Below are 14883 nucleotides of genomic sequence, written 5' to 3'. Positions count from 1 at the left end.
GATTTCAGATTCAATCTTTGATTTTTTCGCCCGAGATTTCATTGAATATATATATTACGTGCATGAATTTTTTCAAAGAGGGTGATGTGGGTATATCGCTTCACTTGGGTCCCCCTGCGTATGTATATATCCACAAATTCCTTGTTCAGTCTTTTTCCACGGCCATCCATTAACTACGTACACGTCCTTCCTTGTTCCTCTCATCAACATCTACTTTAATTATTACAAAACGTGAACTGCCATTTAGTTCGAGCTCCTTATAATGAAAACAAATTTTTAATTATAATTTATGAAATACAAGATGAGTACGTAAAGAGAGCTTAACTTATATGAAAAGTGTTTATCTAAATGATTCCAAACCAGCACAAGGTCGTGTTCCATGTAAATGTTTTTTGGGGCCAAATTTCATATAAATACGTTAAGCTCACTCGCTGAAATATTGAAAAAAATAAACATCATAGCTTATCAATTTACTATGCACAAATGCATGGACCTATGGAAAAAAATTTAATTACATTTTAGTAAAACAGTAAATGTTCTGTTATTTACTTTTTATTTTGCCTCAGGGATGAAGGCATGAAGGTCCCGGCGGACAGGAGTCATCAGAATGGCGACCCGCAACTCGGGGGAGGGGCCAAGAACTGTTTGGTGGGTCCCCGGAGAGTTGGTGGGCCCAGACTATAATGGATAAGTGACACAGGCTCACGAAACTGAAAGTTCCATACTTTGGCATCAAAATATCTTTGTGGAAAAATCCCCAAGTTGGAGAGCCCTGCTCCCAATTAAGATCCTCATGCTGGAATTATTATGATTATTGTTATTAACTTTGATTTTAATATAAGATTTTATTTGATTTTGATTTTAATCCTAAATATAAGACCTTAATATATTTTGTCTATCATATTTATATATTTTTTTTCAAGGTAGTCATTCTAATAATGATAATTTTAGGCAATACATTTGATTAACAAGGATATTTTAAGGAAAAAAACACTTATTTATTACAAATAACTAACTTAACTTATTTTCTCAATCTCCTCAAGTTAGTCAATTAGCTCTTATAATTAGAATCGGAGGTAGTATTATTGAGGCATTAACTAGGAATATTTAATTTTGTTCCCGCTGATTTCCCAACTTGATCAGTTATTTCCTGCCCTGGTTCTCCGCATATCTGCAGGATACATGCACTTGGTTCATGCCACTGATCAGATTCATGCACTTTGAAAAAGCCAGATTTAATTCCCCCATCTGAATTTAATCGACCAAGTTGAATCAATCATTTTTCTGTCACAAAGTTAATATTATGTACACGGACAAATAATTTACAGACCAATCTTCTCATTGAAGCGCCAATAAGAGGGGAACAAAGACCGTGACATATCGCATCTATAATGTACTACGTGACAAGTTGATAATTCGTTCACAAGTTCAATTCATTTCTCTTGCTTTATATTCCATTTGGCCCTCTCCTGTCCTTGCATCAACATGCATGCTTCTTTTCCACAATCTTATTTATCAGCAGTAATATTCCCATTAGTGCTTTCTTCTCCTGTATATATACCTAATTAAACTAAAGATTTGAACTGTAATTTTGTTTAGTGCTTGGATTGGACTGAGCACAATAATAATTAGTTAGATAGCTGCAAGTGATCTTTTGCTAGTGTTGTGGAAAAGGCAACACGTTCACGGCTTCTTCTCTTCTCTCTTGATCGTCAGTTCCACTTGATCAATAAATGTACGTACGAAACCAAACAAAATAGCCATCTTAGTCAATGAAGTCATCAGCTGATGATGAAGAAACAAGTGAAATAATGACCCACCAGAAAACATTATCTTGTAAACATTATCTAGTGTGTGCGTGTGTTGGTAATATACGGGTTCGATCCCGCCCCTCATGTAACCAAAAAAAAAAGAAAACATTATCTTGTATAGTAGTGCAGACGTAAACGTTTGTCTCTGTAGGGTAAAAAGAACAAGGGATCAACGTTGAAAATGGCCTGCTCATCAGCAATATAGAATGTTGCCATGAGTAAATAAAAATGGCAGAAAGTCGTAGCCACGGTTACACATGGCTGGTGGAAACTTAAGAGTAGTACTACTGTTTACCCACCAACTCCACGAAGGTAATAAAGTTTTTACCCACAGGCCACGAGTCAACATTGTCATTGCATGAGCCTTTTAAGTTTCAGATATACTCGACATGTCCCAATGAATGCAGACGTACTACGTACTGCCCAAGTCTCACGACCAAACTTTGATGGTCGGTCAATCAATGGTATTTTTTTTTTTAAAAATACTTTTGAAATCTGTTTTGGACGTGAATTTTGGTGCTGCTGGGGAAGCAGCCTCGTTGGTCGGGGTTCTTTGGGTGCTTCATTTAGGAAATGCTTGAGAGAGAACAAAATTATAGTTTCAAAAGTATTTTTACTGCATACGAAATAAATACGTGAAAGAATTTATTTCGATTTGTGAAAAAATACTTTTGAAAAATGATTCTGGAGTTACCCAAACATCCCATTAGTAGGTCATTTTGTCTCCATCTGAGTCAGACCCACAGAATCTGACACGTCTCCGCGTCTTAAAGACGTTAGGACTTTTCAAAGGCTGGTTCCTGGTTAATTACCCATTTATTGACGCGGTTTCGTGGAAAGATTCGGATCTATTAAATTGTTGGAAGGTGAGGTTGAAATTTTCTAAGAAAGAGTCCGATATGTGGAGGGATAAGAGAAGAAGCCTCGGAGAAATCGGGTTGATCGAGCTGATGTGATTTGGAGTTTATGCATTGACTTGGAAGTCAATAGGATGCCCATTCGTGGGTACCCCTGAAATTTGGATCTGCCAATATATTGCTGTCTGGCGGGAACAGACAGCCAAGGTACCAACGGCACATATCATCATCATGAGTGCAACCATCCCATTGACTTTTGGGGTCGATCACAACTAGCTAGGCTCATTCCAACACTCCCAGACTTCATGTACTGTTCGGGCCTGTTCAAAATAGTTTATAAATAGTTTTTAATTATGATTTATAAAATATAAAATAAATATATAAGAATAGTTTTGTCTTAATTTATGTAAAATGTGGTTATGAGTACTTATAATCATGATTCGAAGCAAGGCATATGTGGATTTGAGTCTTGGAAATGAACTAGTTGAGCATTTCTATTTGGTTAACTCTATGGAATCATGGGAAGACTAGTTCATCACAAAAATGTTTGTCAATGCATTTTAAAGGGTTAAAACAAACTTTGGTCTTCTAAGTTTTGCTCTCATTTTGGTTTTTGTCTCTCAAGTTTTAAACTACAAGTTTTGGTACCTCAAATTTCTTTTCATTTAAAATATTAGTCACTATAATCTAATAAAAACTTATACTATTTTGCCCCTAAAGGGACCAAAACCTATGATTTGAAATTTGAGAGACCAAAATCAAAATAAGGGCAAACTTGAGGAACTAAATATTTTATTAACCCTATTTTAAAGAATATTTTTATGGGTTTTGTGATCACTTTACATAGAAAATATAAGAAAGTGCATCGACATGGCTTAGCTTGTTTTTATATTAAATGTAATTAGCTTGCATTTCGCCAGATTTGTGCACGGAAATTATCTATGAATGTTGCAGGGCTCTAAGAGAGAGAAGAATGGATCATACTCAGAGAACCAGAACAAGCTTGATGCCAAAATGAGACAGTAATGGCCAACATGGACATTAAATTGGGCATAAACAAAGCGTCTAATTTATTGGAAGAAGCCCATAATACCATTGGTATCAGTAGATGATCCATATGTAAATAGTGCCTCGTACCTTCATGGCCTTTAACTAAGTTTACTTTTTGGGCTAACTTTAAGATGGACTCTTGTTGGGCTTTTCTCTTTTGGGTCCATTTGTTTAGTCAGGCCCCATTGGGCTCCATTACTAAGAACAAAACTAGGCGAAAAGTATACCCCCAGGAAAAAAAAAAAAGGGCGAAAAATATCAAAGTATAACGTGATGATATAAAAACAACACTTGTACGTCTGCCATTGACAATCGTACATATTCACCGGTGGCAAAATAATGATGATAATTCTCTTTCTCTTGAACTTCGTAATCATATATATATATGTATATATCAAGTTCTAATTTTACACAATTCACTGGTTTCATGTTCCTTTTCTTAAAAGCAATTAAGATATCGTGTTTATTTTACATTATGTACTTGTTAAGGTTGAAAAAAACAACTAAAATATTAAGAATAAAAGTAAATAAAATATGAACCGTTGGATTTATTATAGACATATCTTGATGTAAAGATGAGCATATCCGAACCCATGGTCATGTTCAAAATCTGGGCATGGGATCCACCCTGTTATTTCTATCTTGTCCTATCATGTTTTTGCTGCTAAAGTTACGTACGCACAGTGAATTGCTGTAGTGCTGCGAGCAATCATGGCTTTCCCATCCCATATTTTCTTGTTAATATCAATCCAGCCAAGGCAATGATACATTCAAAACATGAAGATGGATCAAAAGGAAGCTTTGGAATCAAAAGGATCCTCTCATTGATTATCCATGTTGTTTCATTATATATAATCCAAATCACTTTCCCCAGCAGCAACTTTGACGAGGCAAATTCTGAATACGAATAGGCATTAATTAATAATAAACAAATCAAACTGTAACAAAAACCCAGAAAACCCTCCAGTAAAGTGAGAAAGTAGCCCTTGTGATGCTTGGACAGTGATAGTATAGTGTCAATATATAAGCATTTAGTAACTCGAGAAATCAACTTTCGGTGGCCTCTATGACGCAAATCACGCGGACCCTCTCCCATCCCACCCCCAAAGTTTCAAACGCTATTCATAAAAGGTCCAAACATCTTTTCAGATGATTCAAAAAAAGAGATACAAAATCATAAATAATGGACAGACCACTTTTCAAACACAAACCCCACTGAGAATCAATACAGACTCTGCTCTCTAGCTGTTGAGAACTATATAGCTTTCTACCAGTACATGAGCTTCACTTTCAGGTCTCACCGATTTCTAATTTCAAGTGTAGCCTTGCCTGTATTTGCTAAAACATCTCATCAGTTTTGGCATTCCTGAAGGCACAACAACCTATGAGGTAAGTTAGGATTAAGACAATGGCAGTGATGATCAAAACGACATTAGCCCTCCTCCATTCTTTCCTGAGATTTGCCAGTAACCCAGCTTTGCACGAGTCGCAGTTGTAGCACACTTGGGTCTGGTCGTTGCTCCATTGAAGGCAATCCATATCAGCTGCTGTATTAATGGGGCTTATCCAGTAGGTTGGATTCACAAAAGTGTACCCACATTGTGTTGGTGGCTTACAGCATCCAGACTACATCTCAAAAACACATAAACAACATCGAGTTAAAAACCCAAGGCACTTATTTTCAAAACGAAATCTAAGGATATCATAAAGGTTGCATCTTTATTAAGACTGCACAGAAAGGAACATAGTTTGGAGCCAAATCTAAGGACAGTCGGGCGTTAACTAAAAGAAAAACAAAAGCAAAAGAGTTGAATGCGGACAGGAAAAAAAAAGAAAAAGTAGGTTCATAACTCAAGGTTGAAGAATCTTGATAAGGAAATCTTACTTTCTGGGATGATTGGCCGAGGGCAAGTGAAAAACAAACAAGCCTAAAAGACACCGTAAAAACTGATGATGAAATTAGATAAAATCATGTAGGTACCTGCATGGGCGTTAGATGTGCGTTGAAGAAGTCCTGAGCCATGCGATAACTCTGGTTCAACTCATTACACATATTGGAGGCGCTAAGGCAGCTTCTGATGCCGTCCCATTTATAGGAACTCCTGACACGGCGGCGGAGCCAGCCGGAGAAGTTGTCGAGATGGTATTCCAAGTAAGCTCGGTTGGGTTCAATGTCGCCGTGGCCTCTGAGCGTGACCATGTAGATGAACACCGCCAAGCACACCAGAAGTATAATGAGCACGAGCATGGCCACCATGTAGACAATGAGGAGCCATTGGATTCTCCAGAACCCTCCAATGAAGCCAGCTAGAGCCACCAGCAGTATCAGAACCCCAAGTAGAATGACCGGCCATTGTAGTGTCTTAACGCAGGCATTTGCAGGCTCGTTCATTAGCCAAATTCCGGCGCCGATTATCGGGATTGCGAGGAGTACGGCAACGAAGTTGATCGCTCCGATGGCATGGTTGCTCAGTGCCATCTTCAGGGGATCAGAGGGCGAGCTTGATAGTGTGTTTGATTGCTTTCTTCAAATACAAAGATGGTATTTTGTTTTGTTGTAACCAAGACAAGAGTGCCCCACAAATATTTGTTCCTTTCCTTGGATCCCTAGTGATAGCTACTGATTAAAGCAATTTTTGGGGCCATTACCAAGTAGAGATCATTTTAATATACATGAGGGTTTTGATTTTTGGGGCACATTCACATTGAGCTTGACTTTTTGGAAAAACCTACCTTGAAAGGACTATGCTGCGCGGGAAAAGAGAGGAGGGAAAGATGATATGGAGATCTGATGAGTTGGATCAGCTAGCCATGGACAAAAATCAGAAGAATGCATTGATGGGTTCTGATGCTTTTGCAGAAGCAAGCTTGACTTGTTTTCACATACCTTCTCTCTGGCTCAGACATGTGGAGCAATTAAAAGGGGAAAAAGTTGTTTGTTTATAAATACTAGTATTTAATATAAAGGTTGGAAGTTGAATTTTATGTTAAATAGAGGACTTCAATATATTTTATTTTTCATCTTTTTTAAAAATATTTTTATTAATTATTATAATTAATTAATTTAACTAATTCTTTTAATATTTTTAAATTAATTATTTGATTATTATATTAAGACTTGAAAGAGGAGGAGGTGATATTAAATGCAAAGTTCATACTCACGCACTTTCCATTTGGGTGTTGGTGGTATGTAAAATCTATATATTTTGTTTGTCACCTTAAAAAATTATCCATTTTGTTCCCTGAAACTAGTCACACGGTAAGAATGGCAAGATGAAGTATGAATTGGGCAAAGTTTATCTATTATTTCCTTTTCTTTTTAAGAAAAGGAAAAATGATATATTAAAAAGAAACAATGTTGATAAAGTGCTAAAACAAGTAGAAAAAAATTAAAAGGAATTAATTAAAATGTTAGAACATGAAAATCATGAAGAAGAGCTAAAATTTCCTGCCAGGTGATTGTTGAAGATTGGCAATGATAAGCTACCTTCATAGTAAAAGAAATTTTATCAACCTACATAATATTTAAATCATGATGCTCTTCCTGCTTGCTTATATCAGAATTACGAATCCATAGCAAAGAAGCTCTCAGGCACCCAGATAGAAATGGCAAATCAGGCTCAGAAGTATTTTTCCATACAAATTCTGTTAAAGCAGCCTTTTGCCAACAAATAACATAGTGACAAAAATGCCTTCGTAGATGCTTGAACTTACGGAAGATAATGCTCCAATCTGCAAGATTTCTCAAATCATCTTCTGAAATTATCATAAGATTGCCACATCAAAAAATAGAGCATGCTGGCTTTTCAAAAGCCATATGAGAGAGGGCAAGCGAGCCATTGATTTCTCTTATCACCATATGAGGATCATCATTCTTTCCATGTTGCATAGCTTGATTTTGTTTGCGCCAAATAGTTCCCAATAAACACAAAATCCCACCGAACAAATTGGGATGCTCATTATGATACAACTGCGGAAGAATATCCTTAATCTAAATCTTCAATCCATCAAAGTCCAAATCAGGTATTCTTAAAGAAAAACATCCAAACCATAAGGATCTACTATGTGGACAATGAAAACAAAAAAATATGTTTTAAGAGATTCAAACTTGTCACATCCAAACAAGCAAAAAATATTGACAGGCAGATGATGCTTGGTAAGAATATCACCAGAAGAAAGTGCGTTATGCAGCAGTTTCTAGAAATGAAGAATGTATTTAAAAGGTAAAAGGCTTTCCATATGACTCTCCAAAAAGCTTCATCTCTCAAATTATTAAAAGAGTGACTGGAGGCTAACAACCTAGTTCCTAACTATGTAGAGACCAGAGGCATTACCAGTCCAAGAAAGGCTATCAGGCAAATTGAGACAGGAATTTTAATAATTTTCTCTGCTATATGATGTGAATAGAGTGTGAGATTAAAGCAGTATTCCAACGCAAACAATTCCAAGAAGAAAAAACATGCATTAACAAATCAGCCACCGTGCATGAGACTCACCGGGATCAAGTCACCATTTCCTACCTTCCAAGTTAGATTGTCTAAAATCAGATGAACATTTTCAGCAATGCTTTTCCAAATCCAAGAGGAGTTATAAGTAATCTAATGACGGAATGAGAGTTCAGATCAATATATTTAATCTTTAAAGTGCCACCCAAAAGAGAGTCAGATTCAGCAGTCATAATCCTCCATATTTGTTTAGCTAGTAGAACCTGATTCATGACCTCTGTAGATCTAAGCCCCAAGCCCTATTTCTCTCTAGGTTGGAAGAGAACATTCCTATTTATCAAGTGCGTTCTGCTCTTGTCACCATTAAATCTCCAGAAAAAGTCAATACGGTTGTAAACATATTGAGGAAGGCTTACGCATGAAAGAACATGAATATTCACTACTGCTAAGACTGATTTAATCAAAGCGAGTCGAGAAGCTTGTGAGAGAAGCTTAGTTTGCCAAGCATGCGTCCGATGCTCAATCAAAGTGAGAACTTGATCATAAATAATAGCTTTACTTCTGCCAGAATCAACCCAAGTATCAAGATACTTTCTAAGGAGGATTCAAATGATTCCCCAACAACTTCATAGCATGCGTGACATTAGATTGAAAATAAGAAAATATTTATTACAATCCTGTCTTGACCACAAGGCATACATATTGAGTACTATCTTTACAGCACCAAGCTCTTGATTGTACACTCATAGACGAAAAGAGAGTCATCAACATAAAGAATGTGAGAGATTGGGAAGGCATTTTATATCCTGTCAGCGAACAAGGCCCCAAAAAAAAAATCATCATCTATTTTATATTGGAAAGAATTAATAAATTTAAGTTTTTTGAAAAATAGAATACAGTTAGCCATAACTATTTTAATTTTTTTTTTTGCCTCACTAACTATTTCAACCTACTGTCCACTTTCTCTTCTCTTGTTAATGTTTTAATTTTGTTTATATATATAGTACATTAATGATTATTGCGATCGAATATATTTATCAAAATTTTATCTTTACATTCTAAAACTTGTCATTTTAGATATTGATATATTTTCTTTTCATTCAAGCTTGTAACTGTAGTTGGAAGAAGTTCAATTTGGAGGCATGCCTAGTCAGGGCAAAGAGGACGCCATTGAACCTGTATATATATTGACACACTCAAAAATATCCAACCTCAGCTTTATCCGCTTTCTTCGTCCTCCTTACTGTCAATCAATGGCCACTCTAGAATCTGGACTCACAGTCTTGGGATCTTTCCGCTGTTCTAATAAGTACTCTTTATCCACCAAATCATTCGATTCGATAAAGCTCAAAGTCTCCACTTCTCTTTATCTCATTTCCCATTTCCCACAGTTGCGTCGTCCCTCGAGTTTATCTCCATCGACTCCAGCAGGAGGCTCTGCTTCGAATTATGCTCTGCGCTGCAAGAGGCGGTAACAGAAGAAAACCCAGGGCAAACCCAGGAAAACAACATAAAAAAGAAGCTCTACGTGTTTAATCTACCATGGTCGCTATCGGTGGTGGACATCAAGAACCTCTTTGGTCAATGCGGAACTGTAACCGATGTCGAGGTTCTTCAATTTCTCATCTCGCAACTTTATTTGGGGTTCTTATCCCGCGTCCCCCCTAATTTCTCTAATTTTGAAGGTTGAAGTTTTGCTTTTTAATTGAAGTAGATAATAAAAAACAAAGATGGCAAGAGCAGAGGATTTGCCTTCGTCACTATGGCTTCCGGGGAAGAGGCGCAGACTGCAATTGATAAATTTGACTCTCATGTGAGTTGCTTCTATGTGGTTTTATTTCAGTGCGATTCTTCGGTTTGGTCTGAGAATTTTATTCTTTATACATAGCACTGATATGTCGAAAGCACTTTTCGTTCTGGGTCTGATATAACATGTTGTTACATATATTTGTTTTCATTTTCTCAAAGTTGGTACTGTGTATCGATACAGTCTCAGACTAGCGTTTGCAGAATCGGGTCTTCGGGAACTGGGGTCTAGATGATGAGTTCCTTGCATTACCATTTAATGATCCTTTCTTTGAAAAAGTAGAAATAATTTGCTAGTTCTGTGGGTTATTCTATGCGAGTGTGCTAGAACCCCGGGAGATATAATGATCAGGACATGAAATCCCTATGGCTAATCGCATTTATCACTGGCAATTCAGTCAGAGATCAGTAACTGGATTGCTCTATTCATAATTCATCATCGTGGAATTATATGTCTAGAGGCCTATAGTCAGCAATGAAGAAAGCCAAATCTCGTCTCCTAGGAATTAGGAAACGGCAGAATCACATCACGTTTTGCTTTCTTCAAACTCTGAATTTTAATCACTTGTGCTCCACAATGAGCCTAGGCGTTCCCAGCTTGACTAAATTTCCTCTTCAGTTTGCGGAGCGTTTTACTTGAGAATATTGTCCTCATTGTTGTGATCCTTTGTCTTTGCGTTTGCATGATCTGGTACTTAAGAATCAAGTTTCAGTTGAAATTGGTATGCAAAAACTTGTCTTTTACTGGTTTTGACTTTTGCAAAACATTATCAATGAGCCGGAATTTGTACACTATCTTCTTCAATTCGTTTCAGTTGAAGCAGTCACACTTTTAGCGTAAAAACAAGATACTACCTTTGATTCTTAGTATAAGATCTAGTTTTTAGTAACACTAGCAGTTTACAAAATAAGGTGGCTTGTTTTCCTAATGAAACGATGAAGTTCTGTTGTTTATGGGGTCCATGTAGTAAGGTCAGTTTCACTTGCATTTCTTAGAACAATTTTAACCCACGTTTTTCCCCATGCGAAGTATTTTGGACTATATAGAGGAATAATAGAACTTTTTCTACCCATACTTCTATAGTTGATTTGTATACTTAGTTTAAGTTATAAGCTTTAGTTGTATCTGTTTGATATAGCTAAGTGACTTTAACTGTACACATCTATTGTACTTACAGTATCAATGGAAGTCCAGTTTTTCGGCTCACCATTTTGTGATATGGACATCCTAAATTGTTCAAGTCGTTTCTATCCTAAAAGTTCTCTGTGTAATGCTTTGGCATATACCAAACAGTGCCAAAACTGAATGACCAAAAAAATTAATTTGAATATCTGCTCTAAAATCTGTCTGGCAACAATTCTCTTGACTCAGAACCCTGCAATATAGGAATTGTCTGGCAGGATAATAAGGGTAGAGCTTGCAAAGAGATTCAAGAAACCTCCTCCTCCACGCCCTCCTAAAAGTCCCCCTGCCGGCGAAACAAGCCATAAAATTTATGCGTCGAATCTTGCCTGGAAAGCAAGATCTAGCCATCTCAGAGCATTCTTTGCAGAGAATTTCAAGTCACCGGTTTCAGCCAGGGTTGTCTTTGACAGCCCTAATGGAAGATCTGCTGGGTATGGATTTGTTTCTTTTTCTACAAGAGATGAAGCAGAGGCTGCCATTTCTACTCTAGATGGGAAGGTAATTATCATCTTGTAGCTGGCCACTATCCTTGTAATTTCTCTTGATGTCATTTTAGACAGATTTGACTTCTTCTCAGGCTTGTCTCAGTTCTCATGTTGAATGAAAATGACTTACCCTTGAGCTATGCCTTGCAGGAATTAATGGGGCGACCACTTCGCCTAAAATTCAGTGAAAGGACTGTCAAAGAATCTGGGGATGAGAAAGGGGAGGACCAAGGTTCTGATGATCAAGCGGCAGAACCAGAGAAAGTAGAAGAGCAAGGTTCTGATGGTGAACTGGCAGAATCATAGGTTTTCTTTTCTTTTTTTTTTTTCCTTCTCAATTATCTGAGACTTTGACCATGCTCCGTGGACTGCGATGTGGGGAGCTGGATTTTGACCTCAAAACCAAACACCTGTACACACGATTACGATAATTTAATTCTACATCCATGTCATCATCTTTCACCAGACTCATCAGTTTCTAGAGCTGGAATCCATGTATAGTGAGACGATTTATTATAACCAATGTCCAGGAAACCTAGATCTTGTACTTTGGGGAAGATATGTTCCTTGTGATTATGTTTGCTATATAACTAGTGCGGAATCGATTATAAGACTGATATTTACCAAGTTTTTTCTGACCAGCTAATTTACCCAACTTTGAATTCTGTAAAACTATAAATGTGGTTGCGCGCACACACGCCAGACCTTGAAATAAAATAATAATTAATAATTTTTAGTCAGTACTGAGAGGATTAACAACTCACAAGAAACTTGGATGAGCTCAGTTTTCTCATTATGTCAGTGGTTCCCAGAAGACCTGTCAAACCCATAAATTTGACAGATATGAATTTTCTTTTATCATATGAAAGTATACTCTTTTTTTTAAGCAGATTTGGAATATATGCTTCTTCATGTACCCGTACAAAACAATCCACATAAGCCACCACTTAAAGTGTGACAAGTTGTCGGCAGAGCATGGAAAGATGAAGTGCATCAAAGGAAGAGAAAGACAATAAGCTGTTGATAGTATAAAGGTAATATTATCAGCTTCGGTCACAATACGGCCATTACAGTCATGAATCCCTAATCAGCTAACAGTGCTTCTTCACTGATATATCTCAAACAATTTGGATCACAACTTGTGCAAGTAGTGCCAGTGCATAGTTTTTGGTCATAAATATAAATTAATATCTTTGTCAAACTCATAATACATGTAATTTGGTGGGAGGAAGCGAGAATTAATGAAGACTAAAAGAAGACTCTTGAATTGACAGTAAACTACTTTAAATTTAAAAACCACTCTTATTTAGCTGTGGCTTTATTCCCTCAAGAGTCAATGCTCATGATTACTGTGTAGATGAGTATTAGCATTATAAAATTCAGCTGTCTTGTGATTGAAGTTGTGGATGACGTGCAAGTTTAGGCTTTTAATTTAGAAGACTAGGGTTTTCTATGTGCTGGAATATCAGTTAATTTAATAAAAGAAAATGCAAGTTTCTGTGCACTTAGCAACAAGTTAACCCCAGGTTGTAGGTAGATACTTAGATTCCTGGAAATGAAGAATATATGCAAAGTAGAATAGGGTGGTCGTTTACTTAATTAAGGTCCACAGAAAAGAGGATATGATGCACAGAGAGGAGAAGAGACAAATTAAGAGAGCATCATATCTTTGTTGAATTGCAAATAATTTAGTACTCTCAACCTTAAGATTCCTTCCTAACTATTCTTTCTTTGGTTTTTCTTTGCAGAATATATTTATCCGTTTACTCTTGAATATATATTCACCCCGCCACGTGTCACTTGTTTGATAGTTGACTTCAAAATCAGAACAAAAGACTTGTGTTAAGCGATATATTTGAGATTATGACTGTGGTTAAACCAGCCTAATGGATCAAACGATATATATGATTCTTCCTTGTATCTCAGAAATGGTTGTCAAACACACTAGCATAGTATAGGCATGTTCGATATTATCAATTAATAAATAGATAAACTCAATTTTTTTTAAAATGTCGAATATTGTCTTTTTCCATATTCATTGAAATGTTATGTTTAGTTATCGTGTTCTGAATAAATTGGGACAGGATATGTTCATAAATTCGTTCATAAATAATTAGAAGTCCTAACTACATTAGCTGTGCCTGGTGCAACAAACTTGACGGCTCAAGTGGCTCCACACATTAATAGCCCTGCATGGAATTACAGTGAGTTTTGAATCATGATTATTTTGATTTTTCAGAAAAACCGTAGCATTTGAATCTCCAAGTTACTACAAGTTAACCAAATGTTTTCAAAATAAAAAGAGAAGAAGTAAATGAATAGAAAAGAACTAAATCCCTTTCGTTCAAATCGTTAAAAAAAAAAAAAAAGCACTATGTTGCACTTTGTTGAAATCAAGGAGGACAAGAAAGAAAAATTAAATAGAAAAAGTATTGATTACTTCAATAAATTCCCAACAAACATGATCACTGTTTAGTCAAGAGGCCATTATACTGTTGTAACAAAGAAAAGAGAAAGCCCTGCACAACAAAAGAAAAGCAAAAGCATGCCAATTGGTCCTCCCATTTTCCTCGTCTTTCCCTTCTTTCCACGCCATCTTTTCCTTTCCCAGAAACTCATCTTCTCCCATCCTCTCTCTCTCTCTCTCTCTCTCTCACTCACTCATTCTAATCATTGGGCTATAAGATCAATTTTGTCCATGTTTGCTTAGCAGGAAGATGGAAACTCCATGATTAGAACCCCAAGTTGTAATATTTTTCCATGGCTGCGCTTGGCAACCCAAAAACTTGGATTCCCTACGTGAACATCAGAGATTGCTCTCAAGGTTTTTGCAGTGTTTACTGTCCACAGTGGTGTTATATAGTGCTTCCTCCTCCTCCTCCACCTGCCCTCGATTTCCCTCAAGATGACGATTCATCCCCAAATTTCTCTCCTCTCGTTATAGCCATAATTGGGATATTGGCCAGTGCTTTCCTTCTGGTAAGTTATTACACGTTCATGTCCAAGTACTGTGGGAACAGAGGAAGATCTTCAGACGGAGAGAATCTTCCCCAGAATGATGAGATTGAAGATAACCACAACCCTTCGCTGCACGAGCCCTGGCATGTCCAAACCAATGGGTTAGATGAAGCTCTGATAAAGTCAATCACAGTGTGTAAGTACAAAAAAGGAGATGGGTTGGTTGGTGTCACAGACTGCTCTGTTTGTCTCAGTGAGTTTCGAGAAGATGAGCATATCAGACTG

The 14883-nt window shown here is 36.9% G+C and overlaps 3 protein-coding genes across 3 annotated transcripts; 2 read left to right on the top strand and 1 right to left on the bottom strand.

The window, feature by feature from the left end:
• Positions 1-4843: 4843 nt before the first annotated feature.
• Positions 4844-6283, bottom strand: LOC114745328 (protein TORNADO 2-like). Its single transcript, XM_028933486.1, has 2 exons — positions 5700-6283; positions 4844-5344 (listed from the first exon to the last, which is right to left on the bottom strand). Exons 1-2 carry the CDS (start codon positions 6195-6197, stop codon positions 5057-5059), a joined length of 786 nt encoding a protein of 261 aa, XP_028789319.1. The 5' UTR covers positions 6198-6283; the 3' UTR covers positions 4844-5056.
• A 3133-nt stretch (positions 6284-9416) lies between these two features.
• Positions 9417-12031, top strand: LOC114745327 (29 kDa ribonucleoprotein, chloroplastic-like). The gene is made up of 5 exons (XM_028933485.1): positions 9417-9462; positions 9555-9772; positions 9878-9976; positions 11357-11653; positions 11791-12031. Exons 1-5 carry the CDS (start codon positions 9417-9419, stop codon positions 11944-11946), a joined length of 816 nt encoding a protein of 271 aa, XP_028789318.1. The 3' UTR covers positions 11947-12031.
• A 2104-nt stretch (positions 12032-14135) lies between these two features.
• On the top strand, positions 14136-14880 carry LOC114745331 (E3 ubiquitin-protein ligase Os04g0590900-like; the record flags this gene model as incomplete). Its single annotated transcript, XM_028933488.1, has 1 exon — positions 14136-14880. A coding segment is annotated over exon 1 (480 nt), but the record flags the coding sequence as incomplete, so codon positions are not given.
• Positions 14881-14883: the final 3 nt, after the last annotated feature.

The sequence above is a fragment of the Neltuma alba genome, unplaced genomic scaffold (genome assembly GCF_004799145.2).
Source record: "Neltuma alba isolate B1F8T4 unplaced genomic scaffold, ASM479914v2 tig00004613_pilon, whole genome shotgun sequence".
Taxonomy (NCBI): Eukaryota; Viridiplantae; Streptophyta; class Magnoliopsida; order Fabales; family Fabaceae; genus Neltuma; species Neltuma alba.
This window is presented reverse-complemented; position numbering and strand designations above follow the sequence as displayed.